At 41.2% G+C, this 16,628-nt stretch overlaps 1 protein-coding gene across 1 annotated transcript in view; it reads left to right on the top strand.

Moving 5' to 3' along the window:
• The window catches only part of MTUS2 (microtubule associated scaffold protein 2), a 243,294-nt gene that overhangs the window by 171,741 nt on the left and 54,925 nt on the right, over positions 1-16,628 (top strand). Inside the window, exons 6-7 of the mRNA XM_059493947.1 lie at positions 7,184-7,345; positions 15,557-15,655. Coding sequence (XP_059349930.1) covers positions 7,184-7,345; positions 15,557-15,655 — 261 coding nt within the window. The remainder of the gene's footprint in view (positions 1-7,183; positions 7,346-15,556; positions 15,656-16,628) is intronic.

A 16,628-nucleotide genomic window follows, 5' to 3' on the forward strand; every position in this document is an offset into this window, starting at 1 on the left:
CTTGCTACAGTTAATTGATAAGCTTCAGTAATTACAGAGTAAGATCAGATTACTCTGATCTGATCTGTTAGGAATTTTAATCCATATATCTAGGAGAAGTTTACAGCAGGTATGTTTTTCTCTTCTCAGTTAGAGAAGCAAACATTTCCCCAGTATGTAATTCTACTGTGTCAGCTCCTGCAAGTGCCACAAGAGACACTCCAGTGGAGTATTCCTGACGTGGGATGTGTCTTGTCCTGTGATCAGAGCCATACACTGAATGAGGAAGGTTTGCAGGGAAGATTTGGTCATCAATGACCTTTGATGGCTCAGCTCCAAGTAATGCCAGGAGATTCCTCTTTCAGAAGGTAGATACACAGTGATGTCTGAGGGCCCTTTTAAAATGTCATGCAGCCCAGGTACCTTTGGCACTATTCCAAAAAACTTCGCTCTTCTTAAAAAATACTACAATTGATCAGCAAAATACTATGCTGTCTTCACTCCATGTCCTATGGGGTTTGTTATCCAGTCAATGCAGAAACTCTCAGTTGGCCAAGTAGGTGTAGAATCCACTATTGGCAGGCAAAGCTACCACGAACATACAGGCTTTATTACATAATAAAATGCTCATCTTTCCTGACAGAGATGTTAACATCTCACCAGAACCCAAATAAAGTGGGTTATGTGACTCCAAAGTCAGGCATAGTCAGTGAGTTGTCTGCAATTCCCAGTAACACATACAGAGATTTTACTTTGTGGTGAAATTTTCACCTTGCCCAAGGAGGCTTGTAACATTTCAGGAGGGAGCAGCACATGACTCTGCTCAAGTAGGAAATTCACACAGCCAGATCCTAAAATAAAGTAATATATATTTTATTTGGTGATATGAAATGAATTAGTTAGCATTGACACAAGGAGGTTTATCAGCAGAAGTCTGTATTTCTGCTATCTATTATATTTGAAGGTCACTGAGGATGCATTTGTGTCCCAAAAATTAATCTATATTTCAAAAACTTGGTGTCATCAAAACCAGGAAATCATGTAAAGGAAGGAGCTTCAATTCCATCTGGCAGAGGCAAAACATCTCTACTTTTCTTAAACCCACTTTGATGTGAGTGAGACTAAGTTGAATGACCTCCTTTGCCATTGGCATGGAGCACACGTGGCCCAGCTCAGAGGATGCTCCTTGGCTGCAGCTCCAGCTGTGCTGGTGAGAAAGGGAAATGTGGAAGCCAGGCTAAGCCCAGTCTTCTGATCCCTCACTCTGTTCTGTTCTTCACACTGTGACCATGGTTTTGTCTGCTCTAACCTTCTCAGGAAAAGCTGCTGTGATCAGCCTGGGTGGTGTGAGGATGAGACAGCCTAAAATGCTTGTCCAGCTTTTGTTTAGCAGTGTAAATACAGTCTGATGGACCAAGCCTCAAATAAAGGCCATGTGTGCAAGGGCATCCTGCTGGAAGTAGGGTTACCAGGGCTGTCCTGGCAGCTCAGCTGCCACCTGAGTTAGGAAAGCACAGCCTGAAGAGGTGATGCTTCCCTCTGCCCTGCCAAAACCACTACATTTATTTTGCTTGCCTGGATCAGCTCCAAGTGGAGGATTCAGCCTAGCAGAAGTAGTCAGGGCAGCTGGATGTAGAGGAACAGCCTGACAGTGCAGCAGGCTCATCATCAATTATTAATTGGTACAAAGGGCACAGAAGTCCCTCCCTATCAATGAGAGGGCTGCCTCAGAGGTAATCATTGGCAGTGCAGAGACCAAAAGCTATCTAAAGCTGTGCTGACAAGAACTGCAAATTTGGTTCCTTATTTTGGTGGAAATTGTTAACCTGAATTCAAAATTCAAGTTTCGTTTTTGAATGTAAACACTTCTGAAAAATCCGCTTTTATAAAGTCTTATGATCAGGCACAAAATAAGTATTTTACAGGGAATTATTGCTCAAACATCTTTGTCTGAGCAAAAAAAAAAAAAAAAAGCAGTGGGAAGAAAGACTTTGAGCTAAGTAGGTTAGGCTTAAGCATTGTGTGGACATCAATTCTTAAGCATCTTCTTTTCTGGATGGAAAATAAACCTGTCATGAGCTGGTGCCTGATCTCTTGTGTATTTGGCCTGAGGAAATACCAGGCACTGTCTCTCTGCAAAGACAAAAAAGCCCCAATTAGCCAGCTAGTAATCTTATGTACTATCAAAACATCTTAATAACATGGTTAGCCCTCAGGGCTAACGATCACACCGTACCTCTTGGTCCATAGCTTTGTTTCAGCTTGAGCTACAGAGCTGAATGTTCATTTGTGTCTCTTGAAAATGACACTATGAAAACTCATATTGAAATATGCCATGCTGGACTTCAAAACAGCAACCCTTAAAGTAGTGAAATAAAAATCTCATTTGACAGGTTGCATATCTGGTAATCATTCTATAAAATTTGCTTACCACTTCACAAGTAACAATCAGGAATAAAGAATGGGCATTAACTGAAGGATGGGCAGATGTCCAAAGTTAGGGAAAAGTGTATCTTGCAGGTTTTGGTTTTAAGCATCACCCGATTATTTTCAGCAGTTTAGGTACTTTTCTTATCAGATCACTCCCCATGGCAGTGACTTTAAATTTCACGTTATGCTTATACTTTGCTTGAAAACTGGGGCACAAAAGTGCAGCCTAGTAAAACCCAGAGGAATAATACATCCCAGTGTTTTGCAGGTGAATAAAAGTCATTCCAGCCTCATTCATCATCACTTTTTTTCTGCTCACTTCTCTGTCTCTGCTGTTTCCTTGCTGTGTGAATTTGGAAAGTGGCTCAAATCTCTTTTTAAATCTTCTTCAGTTCTGTGACTAGGAAGTGATTTAGAATTGCTAAGTGGGATCACTGATACAACAACTAGGCACAACTTCATCATCATTAACCTGGCATCAAGGAGTGTCCAAGGATCTTTATGCTGGAAAGATAACCTGTAGCCCTGGTAAATGTTTTTCCTTCAGTGAACATGCACGGTGCCAGGGTGTTCCCAGTGTCTTGAGTGTGATTACAGCTGTGGCAGGAGCCATCAGCTCCAAGCCTGCTGCCAGCACAGGGAGTGCTTGACCTGCTGTGAAGAGCTGGAAACTCACTCCATGTCTCTGAGTAAGCTGCAGTAGCAGCGCACAGGACAGGGAGCTGCACTCATGCTGTAACACTCCTCTGCAGTTTGTTTGTCAGCAACACACAGACCCATGGGCATTGTCAAACAAGCTGCTTTTCTAGAGAGAATGCAAATTCTCCAGCAAAAGGAGACTTTATTGCCCTTGACTTCAGACACGGAAATCTGTAGCTGTGTGGCTCCAGAACACAGCCCTTCCTATCATTGTCTCCTCTCAGATCAAGACCTGCCACACAACATGGCCTAATTAATTTCTCATCAAATGCAGAATTCTTCCCACTCATGTTCCTGCTAGTTTTACAGTTATATGTATTATCATATGGTATTTCTATCCTTTTTAATAAAATTTGTAAATAATTTCAGAAGAGGAACACCTACAAGAGGCACAAAGTCAGTGGCACATACAAAAGAGTCTTCCTTTTCTGAGGGAAAGGAGCCCCTGAAATGAGCTGCAGCCAGATGGTAAAAAGAGTAGTGACAGATACTGAGAAACAGTGGTTCAAAGACATCTAGGAGCCGGTGGAATTTTGGTCATGGTATTCTTCGAACATGCAGCCTACAATGTGTTCCCAGCCCTAATTTCTCCATGTCTACTGGCAAACAAGTGTAGGGGAAGAGTGGCTGCAGCTGGGACTTTCCAAAGTAACTGCAAGTCTTCAAAGGAATGTTCTTCTTTTCAATATTTTTTCTCTCAGAAGCAGAAGAGTAGGATTCCTTGGGGCTCATAGTGAGGAGATGATAAAAGTGAGGCTGAAGGCCTTCAGCCCCAGCAGATTGTTAATAGCCTGTTAAACATTCTACTGCAAAGTCAGCAGTGCTGCTCCTCATAGAGCACAGAATCTGCAAAAATGCAGGGCCTTTTATGTAGCAGCCCCCAAACGACTCACCAGGTGCTTCAAAGGCAAGCAGAGCCTGCCCTGGTTTGGACAGGATGCCAAAGTAGAGGAGTAGGAGGGAAGAGATACAATACAGCAAAGGATGTGGTCACCTGGAAACTGTTCACCCACTGCACATCTGGTGTTTTTGTACAGGCTTTTACTGGAAAATAAGATGTGGTATCATGGAAAGGCAGATGCTACTGATTCACCTGCTGCAGATAATAGTGGGAGGCATTATTTCATTAGGTACTAACAGATGGACCATCTGATGAATAATCTTTCTGATTTTCCTATAAGTTGATTCCTTGAAGTAAATAAACAACTTTATCTTCCTCCTAGATCACGAGAAATACATATTCTCCTAGGTCCTTAATTTAATTTCTTCTTTGAATCCTGTTTGAGCTCTGGAATCTATGTGCAGCGAGGTGAAACTCACCTACCCCTGCTCCTGGGGAACCAGAGACTGCCTTAGTGATATCCATGGAAGCAGCAAACATTTGCTTTTTGGGGCATATTATACACACATGTGTTGCATCCCATGTCTCTTTCCAGTCTCCACCTATGAGTGAAGAGCAAAGTGAGAGACAATGTCTCTTAAGAGAAACATTGACCTTATCTCAGCAAATCCTGGGTGTCCTGGTATTGCTGTAGTGCCTTAGCTGGCTGCCAGGCACCCACCCTGCCTCTGTCTCGCTGTCTCACCTCCTGTGCAGGACAGGAAAGAAAATAAGGTGAATAAGACCACAGGTAAACACATGGAGATCACTTACCAATTGTTGTCACAAGCAAAAAATCATTGACTTGGAAAAGATTATTTAATATGTTACCAATTGAAATAAAGTTGAAAGGTGTGAAAGAAAGACAAAGCAAAAAACTAAAATAGCTTTCCCCACCACTTCTTTACATTCTCAGCTTCACTTCTGCCTTCCCAATTCCTCCACCCCCTCCATCCCATATCCCCACTGAGCAGCACAGTGGGAGGAGAATGGCGGTTGCAGTCAGTCCCTTTAAGTTCCTCTCTGCCATTTCTTCCATCTCACACTTCTTCCTGCTCCTGCATGGGTCTTTACCCAGGGCTGCTGTCCCTCAGGATAAACCTACTCTGGCATGGTTCTCATGTGCAGGCCCACAGCTTCTTCCAGGGCCCTGCTCCTGTGAGGGCTCTCCATGGGTGCAGCTTCCTTTGGGCCATGTCCACCTGTGCCAGTGTGGGGTGTGAATATCTGCTCCATCAGGGCCCTCCCCACAAGCTGCAGGGAAATTCCTTCTGGAATTCCCCATGGTCTTCCCCAGGCTCTGTAGGGAACACCTGCTCTCTCTCAGCTTCACACTTCTTCCCTCACTCCTCTATGAATGAATGTTGAAATTGAGAATAAAGGGTTTCCATTAAAGAACACTTGAACTATATTTCTCTGCAAATAATAAGAATAATTTACTCTTCAAGGTTAGTGCTTCTGCAAAGGAAACTTATAAAAAGTAGCTGAAGAAAGAAAAAAGATTTCTACAAGTGGTGTTACCCAAGCTGACAGGGTAAGCATATATATGAGACCACTTCAGGAATAGCTTCAGGGGTGAGGTGCAGACAGCCTGAGGTGGACACACAATGCTGCAGCATCCCCCTGGCACCTGGCAGAAGAGATGCCCTCATGCACAGCTGCAGAGGAGATGGGGCTGTGTTGGGCCAGATTTTGTGCTGTTACGACTTTATGGAAGTCAGCAGTGTTTTGTCACAGTAAATTCAGCACATAAACTTAAGTGTTTGTTACACAGGTGAAAAATGCATGCAGTTTGGATATTCAGCACCAACCTGATGTGCTGAGGGGTTGTTTGTTATGTGCAGAGATGTGTAAAGGTGACAAATGCTTCAGAGGTCTTTTTCTTCCTGTGTAGAGTACACTACACTGTTTTGAGTTTTTAGTGTGGCTTGGGAAAGGTCACATATGCTTGTAGAAGTCCATTTATATTGCAGATACACATTTTAAATTAAGACGTATATGCAAGCAGCCTCAAAGACACAGCGAAACTTAAAGCTGTTTATTCAGAGCCAAAAGGGATATTCTTCCTTTATCAGAAAGAGGATTTTCTTTTCCAACCTGCTTTTTATTCCTCTAGTAGGTTTTCAGTAATAAAGGCAAAAATGAAATCTCCTCTTTACTTGCACACTTTCAAGAAGCCTGTGTTTTAAAAATATTGGAGACTTGGATGTGCCAATCATTAAGATAATGCTATCATTTTCCTGCAGGCAGCACCTAACCAATATTTTATTGTATCTTTGTAAAACAATTGAAATAAAAATTATAGGTCTTTTTTGACATCCTTTGCATTTCTTGCACTATCTCCACTAGTTTTTTCAAACAAAATGTTCATTCTTCTGCAAATGTTTAAGTCCAGATCTGCTGTAATCTTTTGCTCCTCTTAGGCCTTATAGACAGATAGGTAAAACAACACTTCAACTCTGCCTTTCTCAAATGTTAAGAAAATATTGTTTTCCTTATGTCTACAAGGAATCTAGGATGTCATTATTCTGTAGATGGCAAATGCAGGAGGACACCAAACCCATTTAAAGTTTTGAAAGAGGTCAATTTAAGGTGGAAAACTTGGCAACCTGATATTTGTTATGAGAATATGACTGAAGTGGATGTGAGAGTGTAGGCCGAATCTTTTCTTTGTTCTTTATCTTATTATTCAAATGTCTGAGTGTGATCTGAGGGAGTCTTTGTGGGAAATCTCCACCTGAGCAGGGGAATTTGAAAACTTTGCACCACTGAGCCCTGCTATTCCCCTCTATTTCGAACATCAGCAGCTTCCAAGTGGTAGGATGAACGTGTGATGTGGCTCCTCCAGCAGCTATAAAACCATAAACTCATCCACCCATATATTTAGGAATTCCATGGTTTCTTTATGAGTGTTGTAGCCACATACCTTCACAGATGCGGACAAAGAGGAGGTCTTAATTTCCTGTTGGAACCAGACTGTAACAGCTGCCAAGACTTAGCATTTAAGTAAGTTGTTGGGAACTCTTTATTTCTACTTGAGGGTTTATAGTGGAGAAAGTCCGTGTCACTTAGCCCAAGCTGCAGGGAGAACGTGTCGCTGTGGATTATAATTGCTGATAGAAGTTTGGTCTGTGTACAACAGTTCACATACATTTTTTATGGACTTATAATTAGTGCAATTCCGGTCTCCTGCAGGTTCCAGCTTTGGAAATGAAGAGCAGACCACCCCTAGGGCAGCTGCACCTTCTAAGGATGCTCCCAAGGGGAGCAGCAAAGGCACGACGCAGGTATCGAGCAGCACAGCGACACCACGCAGGAGCTTACTGCCAGCACCAAAAACAGCCACAGCACCCGCTGGTAAGTGCTCCAGGCTTCAAACACCACCTGTCTTAGGCCAAGAAATGCAGAAACCTTGCTGTGATGCTGTTTTACTGCTTGCTTTTAATTAATTTTCATGCCATCCTAGAGCCCATTGCTGGTGTGCTGATTTGGACTCCATTTACTGTAGACCCTTTTGAACACAGTCAACAGCACAGCTATAATCTCATTTTCTGAGTTATGTGGTGAATTGAAGGCATTTACTGTCCCTAACTACCCATGCCAGAGATTTAGTGTATATATTGTTGGTTCTCAACAAACAGCTTTTTGAAAACATTGCGTTGCTTTGGAGACCAAAGCATTCCATCAAGCGGATAATTCATTCCTAGGTATGTTTGCAGTGATGAGGATATTGGCCTCTAGGTTTAAATAATTTTTTGGTTTTCTTACTCAGAGAGGCAGAAGGAGGCAAGCAATCAAAGCAAAAAACTCCTAGTGTTGTTTCCAGGTTGTTTCCTTGCCTAAACTCTCCTTCTGCTCAATTCAGTTATGTCTCAAATGACCAGTTCCATCAAGTTCAGATTAGATCTGACAGTTTAGATTCCAAAAGAAATAATTTTATCCAGGCTGGTTCTTACTCAACAGCGTTTCATCTCTATCTAAGTTCCATTGGTTTTGATAACACATTGCAAATGGAGCTGGGAAGGAAAAGTCAGTGCAAAATATGACACAAAGACTTTATGCATTGCTAGTTCTTCTCCCCTGGTTTCAAGTCAGATTAACATGATGTAGTGGTTTGAACTTGGCTGATCACCAGGTCCCCACCAGACCAACCGGATGGAGGGAGATAAATACAATAAAAGACCCATGGGTCAAGGTAAGGATGAAAAGATAACTCAGCAATTACCATGTCGTAAAGTTGCCTGATTTATTCTGGAAGGAAGCTAAACATGGAAGTAGGGTTACCTGCCTGTGTTATGCAAACAGTCAGACACAGTTGGTGAACAGTAGTAGCTGACAAGTTTAGGAAGTTGTTATTATACACAACAAACAGAAGTAAAAGAAACTATGATAGTCCAATGTTCTGGTTTAATTTTTTATGAGCCAAGTTAGCAGCAATTCATGATTTTTATTTTTTTTTTTTAATTAAAAGATGCTAAGTATTTGATAGGAGCAAAGGTTGAAATAAATCAAAGAAATTATGAAGGCAAGTTTTTTTTTGGCAGTTCTAATCTTGCCACTCTTGCAATAGCATATGAACACTGGGTGTAGATCCCAATGTGATAGAGATACCTACAGAATGTAAATTTTTCTCTTTAGGTATCCTTTGGACAGTGATTTCTATAGGCTTGACGTTGCATATATATATGCATCAAATACAATATATTTAGCATCTGACCAACCTCCTGTGCAAGACATTGCAGTTACTAAACTGAAGTGCTTAGAGCACTCCACAGTTACAGCTGAGGAGCGCAGGCACTACGTGTATTGCACACAGCATATTTTATGAGAGGAAGGAGAAAAGTATTTCACAAGGAGGATGGCAGTAATTTAAATATAAATAATATTTCTGAAAGAGTGCAATATCAGGTAATGTAAAAATTGTCTTTGAATTTCAGAGATCTACATAATTTTATCTATGTATGAATAGTAAATTAATTCACAAATGAAAACATCTACCTATATTGATGAATCAAAAATAGCCATCAAAAATCGCATGAAAGCTTTCGTGTATTAGATGTTTCTGGAGAAGACCACATGAACTGTAAATTTTCCCTTAAAAAAAAATAAAGACACAACTGCTCAAGAGCTATTGTATTCCTGATATTTCACTAAAAGTGCTTGTGAAATAAATTGGACTGTAGGGAATAAAAAAAAAAAATTAATGAAAATGGACTCCTTTAGCTGTGGAGCAGATGAAGTTGTGATTCAGATGATCAAAAAAGAATTGTGGCATGGGACAATAGTAGTGGAAGATCATTATCATGCAAATTGTTTTGCAGGCATGAACTGATGGCCTTTCAACTGCTCTGTGAAATGAGTGCACTTAATTAGGTTTTAGTGTATTGCACAGCCCTTTTTATATTTACATGTCTGTCAATTTATAGAACATGGAAAAGAAAACATAGACTTGACTAAAAAAAGAGAGGTCTTTTAATTTCACTTACATATATTAGCTACTTTGGGAAGTGTAGTCATAGCCTAACTAATACTTACCATTTCTATATTGCTTCATATTTTGTTTAATGATAGGTGAAAGCAGCTCTCCATCAGAAACTTTGCAACTATAATCTAGCTCTGAAATTCATATAAGCTTCCTCTTCCCACAGATGCTGATTAAAATATACAGTACTTGAAGCATACATATATGAATTTTCTGGTTTAAATTTCCCTTAAAATGGGAGATTATCTGCAGAAGGCAATGTTCAGAGACTCAGTTCTGTCCACCAGGCTGGATCTGCCACCCAGCTTTCTATGAAATCAGAGAGCTGTGAGATTTTATTTTTTCTATGTCCTGTTAGGGATTTTGAGGGGTGTGTATTATGGGATTCCTATTTCTACTTGGTTATTATTTAATGACTGTAGTCGTGCATAAGAAATATCCTAATTTGAGTGCAATGACAGTGGCAATAAAAAATTAATTTGAGCAGCTTGTTCCTACTTGCCCCCCTAAATTAAAGACAATCAAAAGCATTGTTCAAAAAAATTCACCCGGTCAATTCCTGTGCTTCTACAAGTACCAGTAAATCATATATAACAGGACAGGCTGTTAAATGCAATCAGCCAAGATGAAAAATAGGAGGCCAGTTTTATCTCAGCTCTCACCAGCAATCCTGTAGTGTAAAATGTGCTTTTTTTGATCAGATTCTGCAAAATCCAGACAGCACAACGTCAGCAGGAGGGAGAGGGATGAGCTGAGGTCACTTAGGGGGGAAGGGTGAGCACCAGCACTCTTGCAGGGATGAAGGGGGAAGAGTCTGCTGCTGCTTTGTTCCCCCTTGCAAACACTTTCCCTTCCAAGCTGAATAGCTGTGTGCAGTGGGTTACATCATATTGCTCCTGTACTGAACACTGGGATGTGCAGCATTTCCTTGCAGGTGAAAGTGGGAGTTCATCTGCAAGTTTTCCCACCTTTCTTCTGGGAACCTCTCTGAAACATGCCATAGCACAGCTGTGTGAGGAAGTGTCTTGGTTTGAAATTTCAACCTTGAATAGGAGGAGACAATAAAATGCCTGCCATAGGATCCATGCAAAATGGCAGAAAGAGGAGTAGTTGTTTTAACTCTTCAACTAATGTTGGATGTTCTGAATTACCCTGAGATTTTCTATTCAGTCCAAAGAATTGTTTTACCAGGTGTATCTTTTCCTTTATTTTTTTAAACACCAGCTAAAGAGACTTTGTTATTTTAATACAAGAACAAGGCAACTGTTTTCAGACAAGACAATTAAATAGTTGTTATCCTTTTTTTCTTATCATATTGACTTTAAATTTGAAACAAACACATAGGGAAAAGCACAAGCATTAGCAGTTTTTACTTCAAGAAGTACATGGTCTTTCTTCCACATCTCCTTCTTTATTCAGTTGTTCAGTGTCTCATAGATCACAGCTGAAGTAGAGAGTCTCTAGAGAGAATTAGACTGCTCTCATTCTACAGAAATCCATCATATTTCCAGCTTTGCTCATTTTGTCTCAAACAATGCATGCAGGGATGTGCCATTACTCACCAAGGACATGACTAGTCGTGGGTATCAGGGAGAAAGGCAGAAGGAAGCTCAGAGGGGCTCCCTGTGTCTGTGAGTGACTGAAGGTATTTCCTTGGGTTTGGTTTGGTTTTTTTTTTAAACTTGCAAACTGCATTAGTTAACTTATAAAATACTCCTGAGAACAGTTGGAATCCTTCTGAATGCAGTTACTCCCATTGAATTGTTAATGATGTCTACAGCATGTTAGGATTTGTTTTGGAAGAAATACTCAATGTACAATTTGTTAACTTGCTTTCAGTCTGAAGTATGAAAGCAAATTGAAGCCTATCCCAGTATAGTGGCTTTTGAAGACTCAGAAATGTGCAGGCAAATACAAGTGCTGATTCTGCAGGGCTTGAGGAGATGTCTTGGATGAGGTGTCTTTTGCTCTGCTTCCTAGCATTCAGCACTGCTGGGGGAATGGAGAAATGGCTTTGTTTGTCTGCTATTTTTCTAAGTGATTTCTGGAATGTTTTGCCTCGTGTTTCTAATTATTTTGCATTTGCTCTTTTTGTTTCATTTGGAGCAGGCTGTGTGTATTAATTAGGAAATATAAATACCTTTACAGAACTGTGTGTTTAGAGGCCTTTTTCAAAAGAAAATGTTGTAAGCACACTAGCAGAGAAGACAAACAAATATTTATGCTCATTGTTCTCTTATGGCCTGAAATATCCCTTTCTTTACACAAGTATAGCTTTTAAAAGAGGGGAAATGTTGAGAGATTTCTAACCTCAAATGGAATATAGATTCATATAAAAATTAGTACTTTGTAGCTTTGATTACTGGCTCCCAGAAACCTCATTGCATGAGCTCTGTCAGTGGTAGGAGGTGGCAGAGCCTTGGAAAATGTTCCTGAAAGCCTGGAAGTTAGTGGTAGTTCCTGAGATACCAGGAGCTTTTTGCTAGGAAGCTCAGTGCTAAAAGCCCTGATTATGCAGGAATAAGGCTACTGCACAGGCATTTAACACAGAGCTAATTGGAATTCCATATTTCCAGTCGGTGGGCAATAACATTAAGAATTTGAATAAATTTTGTTCCAGATCAGATTTAATATTAATATTAATTTAGATCAGATTTAATATTATTTAATATTATAAAAGACAAATTTAGAAGAAAATCATAACACCTTTTGAAATTTCAAAATATACATGATGGAATATGATTTGAGGTTTTACATGTGTTCAGGCCTGTAATAAGAACTGAATAATGTTTGCCTTGTTTCCTGAGTTACCCTGGAGCATCAGACCTGTTTTTGTGCATTTTAGTCTTTGAATTGCTTTTCGTACACTTCAAGCTAGAAAGGATCAAACTTTGTAACCTCCTGCTGCACCATATTCTGTGCTACTGCACATTATGCTAATTACTACACCAGTGCTCTCCCTCAGATATTTTAAACTTGAAAATCTATATTTCTGTGAAATGACAAAATCTGGGCCCAAACACTTGTAATCTAAAGATTTATTTTCCCTGCAGGAAATCAACATGTTTTCTGAATGTTTCTCTTTGAACCAGCTAACAGCTGTTGTTTCAAAAGACAAGAACAAGCCCCATTTTTAGAAAAGCATTCAGCTCAAGCTCTTATATGAGGTCTGATGCCAGGGATGGCTCTTCCCCTAAAATTTCCCTGTGGGTGATGAGCTTAGCAAAACGATAACAGTTTGTTCCCACAGACCGTCCTTCCTTTTGCCTGCTGTGTGCTTTCTAAATCCCTCTCCTCTAAGGAGGGCCACGGAGAGGCCACCAGGGCCCTCCTACTTGTGAAGGAGAAGTTGGATAACTGCTGTGTCCACGTGTCCCTGTGCCCTTCCCAGGCAGGCTGTGCTGGGCTCTGGCTCTCCCCTTGCGGCACAACCCTCCTCCCTTGCCCGCCTGCTGCACCGCTGCCCCACCACACCTCAGGAGCGCTCCCAGTCTTTTAGACTGAACAAGGCCACTCATCTTCCTCATTATTAGTCCCATTTATCTTTCCTTGCCCAGATATCTGTTTGCACCTTCTTGCTGCTGATCTTCCACTTTGGGAAGCCAGCATCCCCCATGCAGGTGCACCTAAGGGCAGCACCTGTACGCAGCTCCCGCTGCTCTGCACAGACCCTGCCCTGCCCTCTGCAAAATCCTGGGCTTCTTTGCTCCATTTTCTTTCAACCAAGCTCTAATTGGGCAATTGATTCTTGTTTTGTGCTTAAGGTCAAGAGACTGAGTGAATCCCCAGGTGTTCCTCATTGAAAATGTCTCAAAACCAAAAGCAGTTAATTATTTACATACCTAAGGAAAATACACACTTTTCTCTACTGTTGTCTGTGTTTGGCAACTGGTATAGCAAAATTTCTGGAGGATCTCTGAATATGGCCATTTTTACATTATACATTATATTTTTATTTTGAAAGCCCCAGAAAAGCCAAAGCCTTATTACCTGATGCTTGAATCTATAACTATATAAACTATGTCTTATAAAACAAACCCTGCTTTTGTCTCATAGCTGCTAACTCAGGTTGGTCCTTAGTAATGAAAAGACGCCATAAACTTATTTTATGTCCTACTCTGTAGTGAAGTACAGTGTAATAGGGGGCAGGCACAGGCAATTTCTATCTTCAGTCACCTCACTGTGAAAAGTATTAATCACAAATTAGAATCTTAGCCTCAACATGTTGCATTTATGAACAGCAGAGAAAATGGAGATGGACAAAAGTAAAGGTATGAGCAAGTGTTCAGTCTTTACAAGCCCTGACAGCTGATGGTGTGATTTGCCTATGAACAGTGGAAGAGAGTCAAAGGGAGTTTTAGAACTTGTCCCATGCTTCCCTCCCACAAACAGTTGGAGATGCAGGTGCATGTGCTGTTTCCAGAAGCACTCTGCAAGCAAATGCTGAGAGACAGTGCTAGGAATTATGCAGCTCAGCTTCTGGTGCGTGGCAAATGCTGTGTCTGCAGCTCTCTGCATGCAAGTCCTGATGCAGGCAGAAGTGGAAGGGTGAAAGATGCATCAGAAATACACCCATATATACTACAGCTGTGACTAGGTGTGGCTTTGGAGGGAGCAGAAAATAGTAAAGCAGTAAGTGTTCCTCAAGATTATGATCCCTATATAAAATTATCATTTTTTTCCATTGTTGAAAGAGCCAGATCGCATTTGTATTAAGCAAAATGGAAGATAGTGTTAGCTTTTGGACTGCCTCTGTCATTAGGCAGCAGCAAGAAAATCTGATTTTTTTTCCTGCTTCAGATACTTCAGATTCTGTGGGACATTTTCCTATAAAATATTTGTGAATATACTTATAAGAAAGGGGAAAGTCAATAAGGCAAACTTTGTTTTCCCTCTAAAGCAAGTAATTTGCCTCAAATCTCTCTGTTTTTCCTGTGTATCCAGGTGCTGTGACACAGCCCTTCAGACTAAAATGCAACCCTCAACAAACTCTAATGGTCAAAAAAGGAAAGCAAACAGGAAGCTACATTATTGTCCCTGGGGTTTGCTTTTTATTGCTCTTTTTCCTTACTTCTTTGATGAAAAATTTCTGCTTGAGATCCTGTGACTGTCACGCCATGGCCAAAGGAGCAGGGCAGGACCTCATGTTACTGCACTCAGCATGGTCCCCACAGCTATTTTTTGATGGGAGCTGTGGGTGGGCAGGAGGAGCTGAGCTTGGGTGGCCCCTCTGGCTTTCAGAGGCAGTCGTGTGTCCCTGGTGCAGAGGCAGTGTCTGGCTGCAGGGCTCTGACAGCTGGCAGACCGTCCCGAGGCCCTGAGCAGAGAGCTCCACTGGTGGGACACATAGCAACAGACATGGAGCTGCCTCTCTCAAAAATATTCCATGCCCTGCTTCATCCCACACTGGCACAGTGTCTTGTAGGTTTGTGCCCTGAATGTGCTTGCCCAGCTCTGTCCCTGCCTGCCTTACTGCACAGACAGACCCACGCTCATGTCCAGGCAGCCACATCCAGCCCAGCTCTGGCACATCCTGCTTGCTTCTGGTTCTGGCCTTCTCTTCACCACATGAGACCACCTTGGAAAGCTGGTCTCCAGAAAGGGCAGCTTCCTTACCTGTGGAAAAGGTGACAGGACAGGGGCTTGCAGGTAATTTCAGTCCGCTTTGCACAGTCCTATTCTGCTCCTCCTGCAGCCCAGAATGAGGTTGCACAGCACGGTGAAGAGACAGAAGACAGCACTCAGAACAGAAAGGATGGGTTGCCTGTGTAGCTATTTGTGCCTTAATGGCATTTGTCATGGTTCAGATGACTGGGAAGCCAAGGTAGTGTGTAAGGCCTTCTGTCCTTCCTCAGTGCTGTGCATGCAGCTCAGCTGCACGTACACAGTCGTGGTTGCAGACACGTCAGGTTGGCATCCAACCCTGAAGTACTGTGTAGCCTCATTCTGTGCAGAGCCCAGGACATGGATTGGTGAAATACATTTTGCCATTTTGGTGTGTATCTTAGCGACACAGTTCTGCATATTATGAACAGAATTATAAACGAGGTGTCTTTCTACCTTTGATTTTTTTTTTCCTAAAACAGGTGTGAAGAAAGAAGTGCAAAAAGATCAGGATGCTAGCAGACCAGCTGTCTCATCCCCTAAGAAATCAGCAGTAACAGCCACAAAACTCCATTCACCAGGTACTTATGAACCTGAAAGCAGTGTTTCAGGGAAGATTTAAACTTATTGACTTTGCATTTCTTGTTAACACACTCAAATCTGAGACCTACTATTGTTAAGTGAGGATTGACTGTGTCCAAGGTTCATTAAGCTGGCTACAGTAGGCTTTATCATACCAATGCATGAGCTGAATAGACTTTTGTTCTCTTTGTTATAACCATGCAATCATCTCTTTTTCAAAGCAAAGAGTTGTTGCTATTACATGTTTAAGGGCAGAGGAATTTTTTTTATCATTACAATTTTCTTACATAAGAAGAGGACAGATACATATAGCAAAATAAAAGACATCTCAGAGAATTGCCTGGAGTGATAATGTATGGCTCAGAATCCACTCTTACTTCTATGCAGAGGCACTAAATTTCCTGCGGTATTTCTGTGCATAATGGGGAAAGGGACTATCTATAGAAAAAGCCTCCAAAGTGCTATTGGGACATTATCAACTTATACCTCAATATTGGGCACAAACACATGGTTTTAACATTTCTGAAGAATACCTTTCTTTATTTACTAAAACAAAGGGAACTTGTTTCTATTTATGTCTACTGAGTGTACATTAATAAATGTGCCTAAAGACTTTTGTGAGGCTGGCCTTTGCTTGATCTAAATGCTTCTGAAATGAGTGTGCATGGTCCCACTGATTTCATTGTTTTTGCAGTTTATCTTCTGTTACCTCATTTTTAAGACTCTGCTTGAATACTTAAAATGTCATCTCTACAGCTATGTGATACTTGAGTTATAACTGTGGGGGATAGAAGCCCATGTTGCTCCATTTGGTGGCAGAATATAAATAATTTAGAAGAGCTCTCCAGCTCCTATAACTTGCACCAAGAGTTTGTCCATTATTATTAAATTCAATCTTTATTCTTCTTCTTCTCAACCAACAAAATCAATGAAATGGAAGATTAAATTTAATCTTCCCAGGCACCAACAGGA

Source organism: Ammospiza nelsoni, chromosome 2, assembly GCF_027579445.1.
Source record: "Ammospiza nelsoni isolate bAmmNel1 chromosome 2, bAmmNel1.pri, whole genome shotgun sequence".
Classification (NCBI taxonomy): Eukaryota; Metazoa; Chordata; class Aves; order Passeriformes; family Passerellidae; genus Ammospiza; species Ammospiza nelsoni.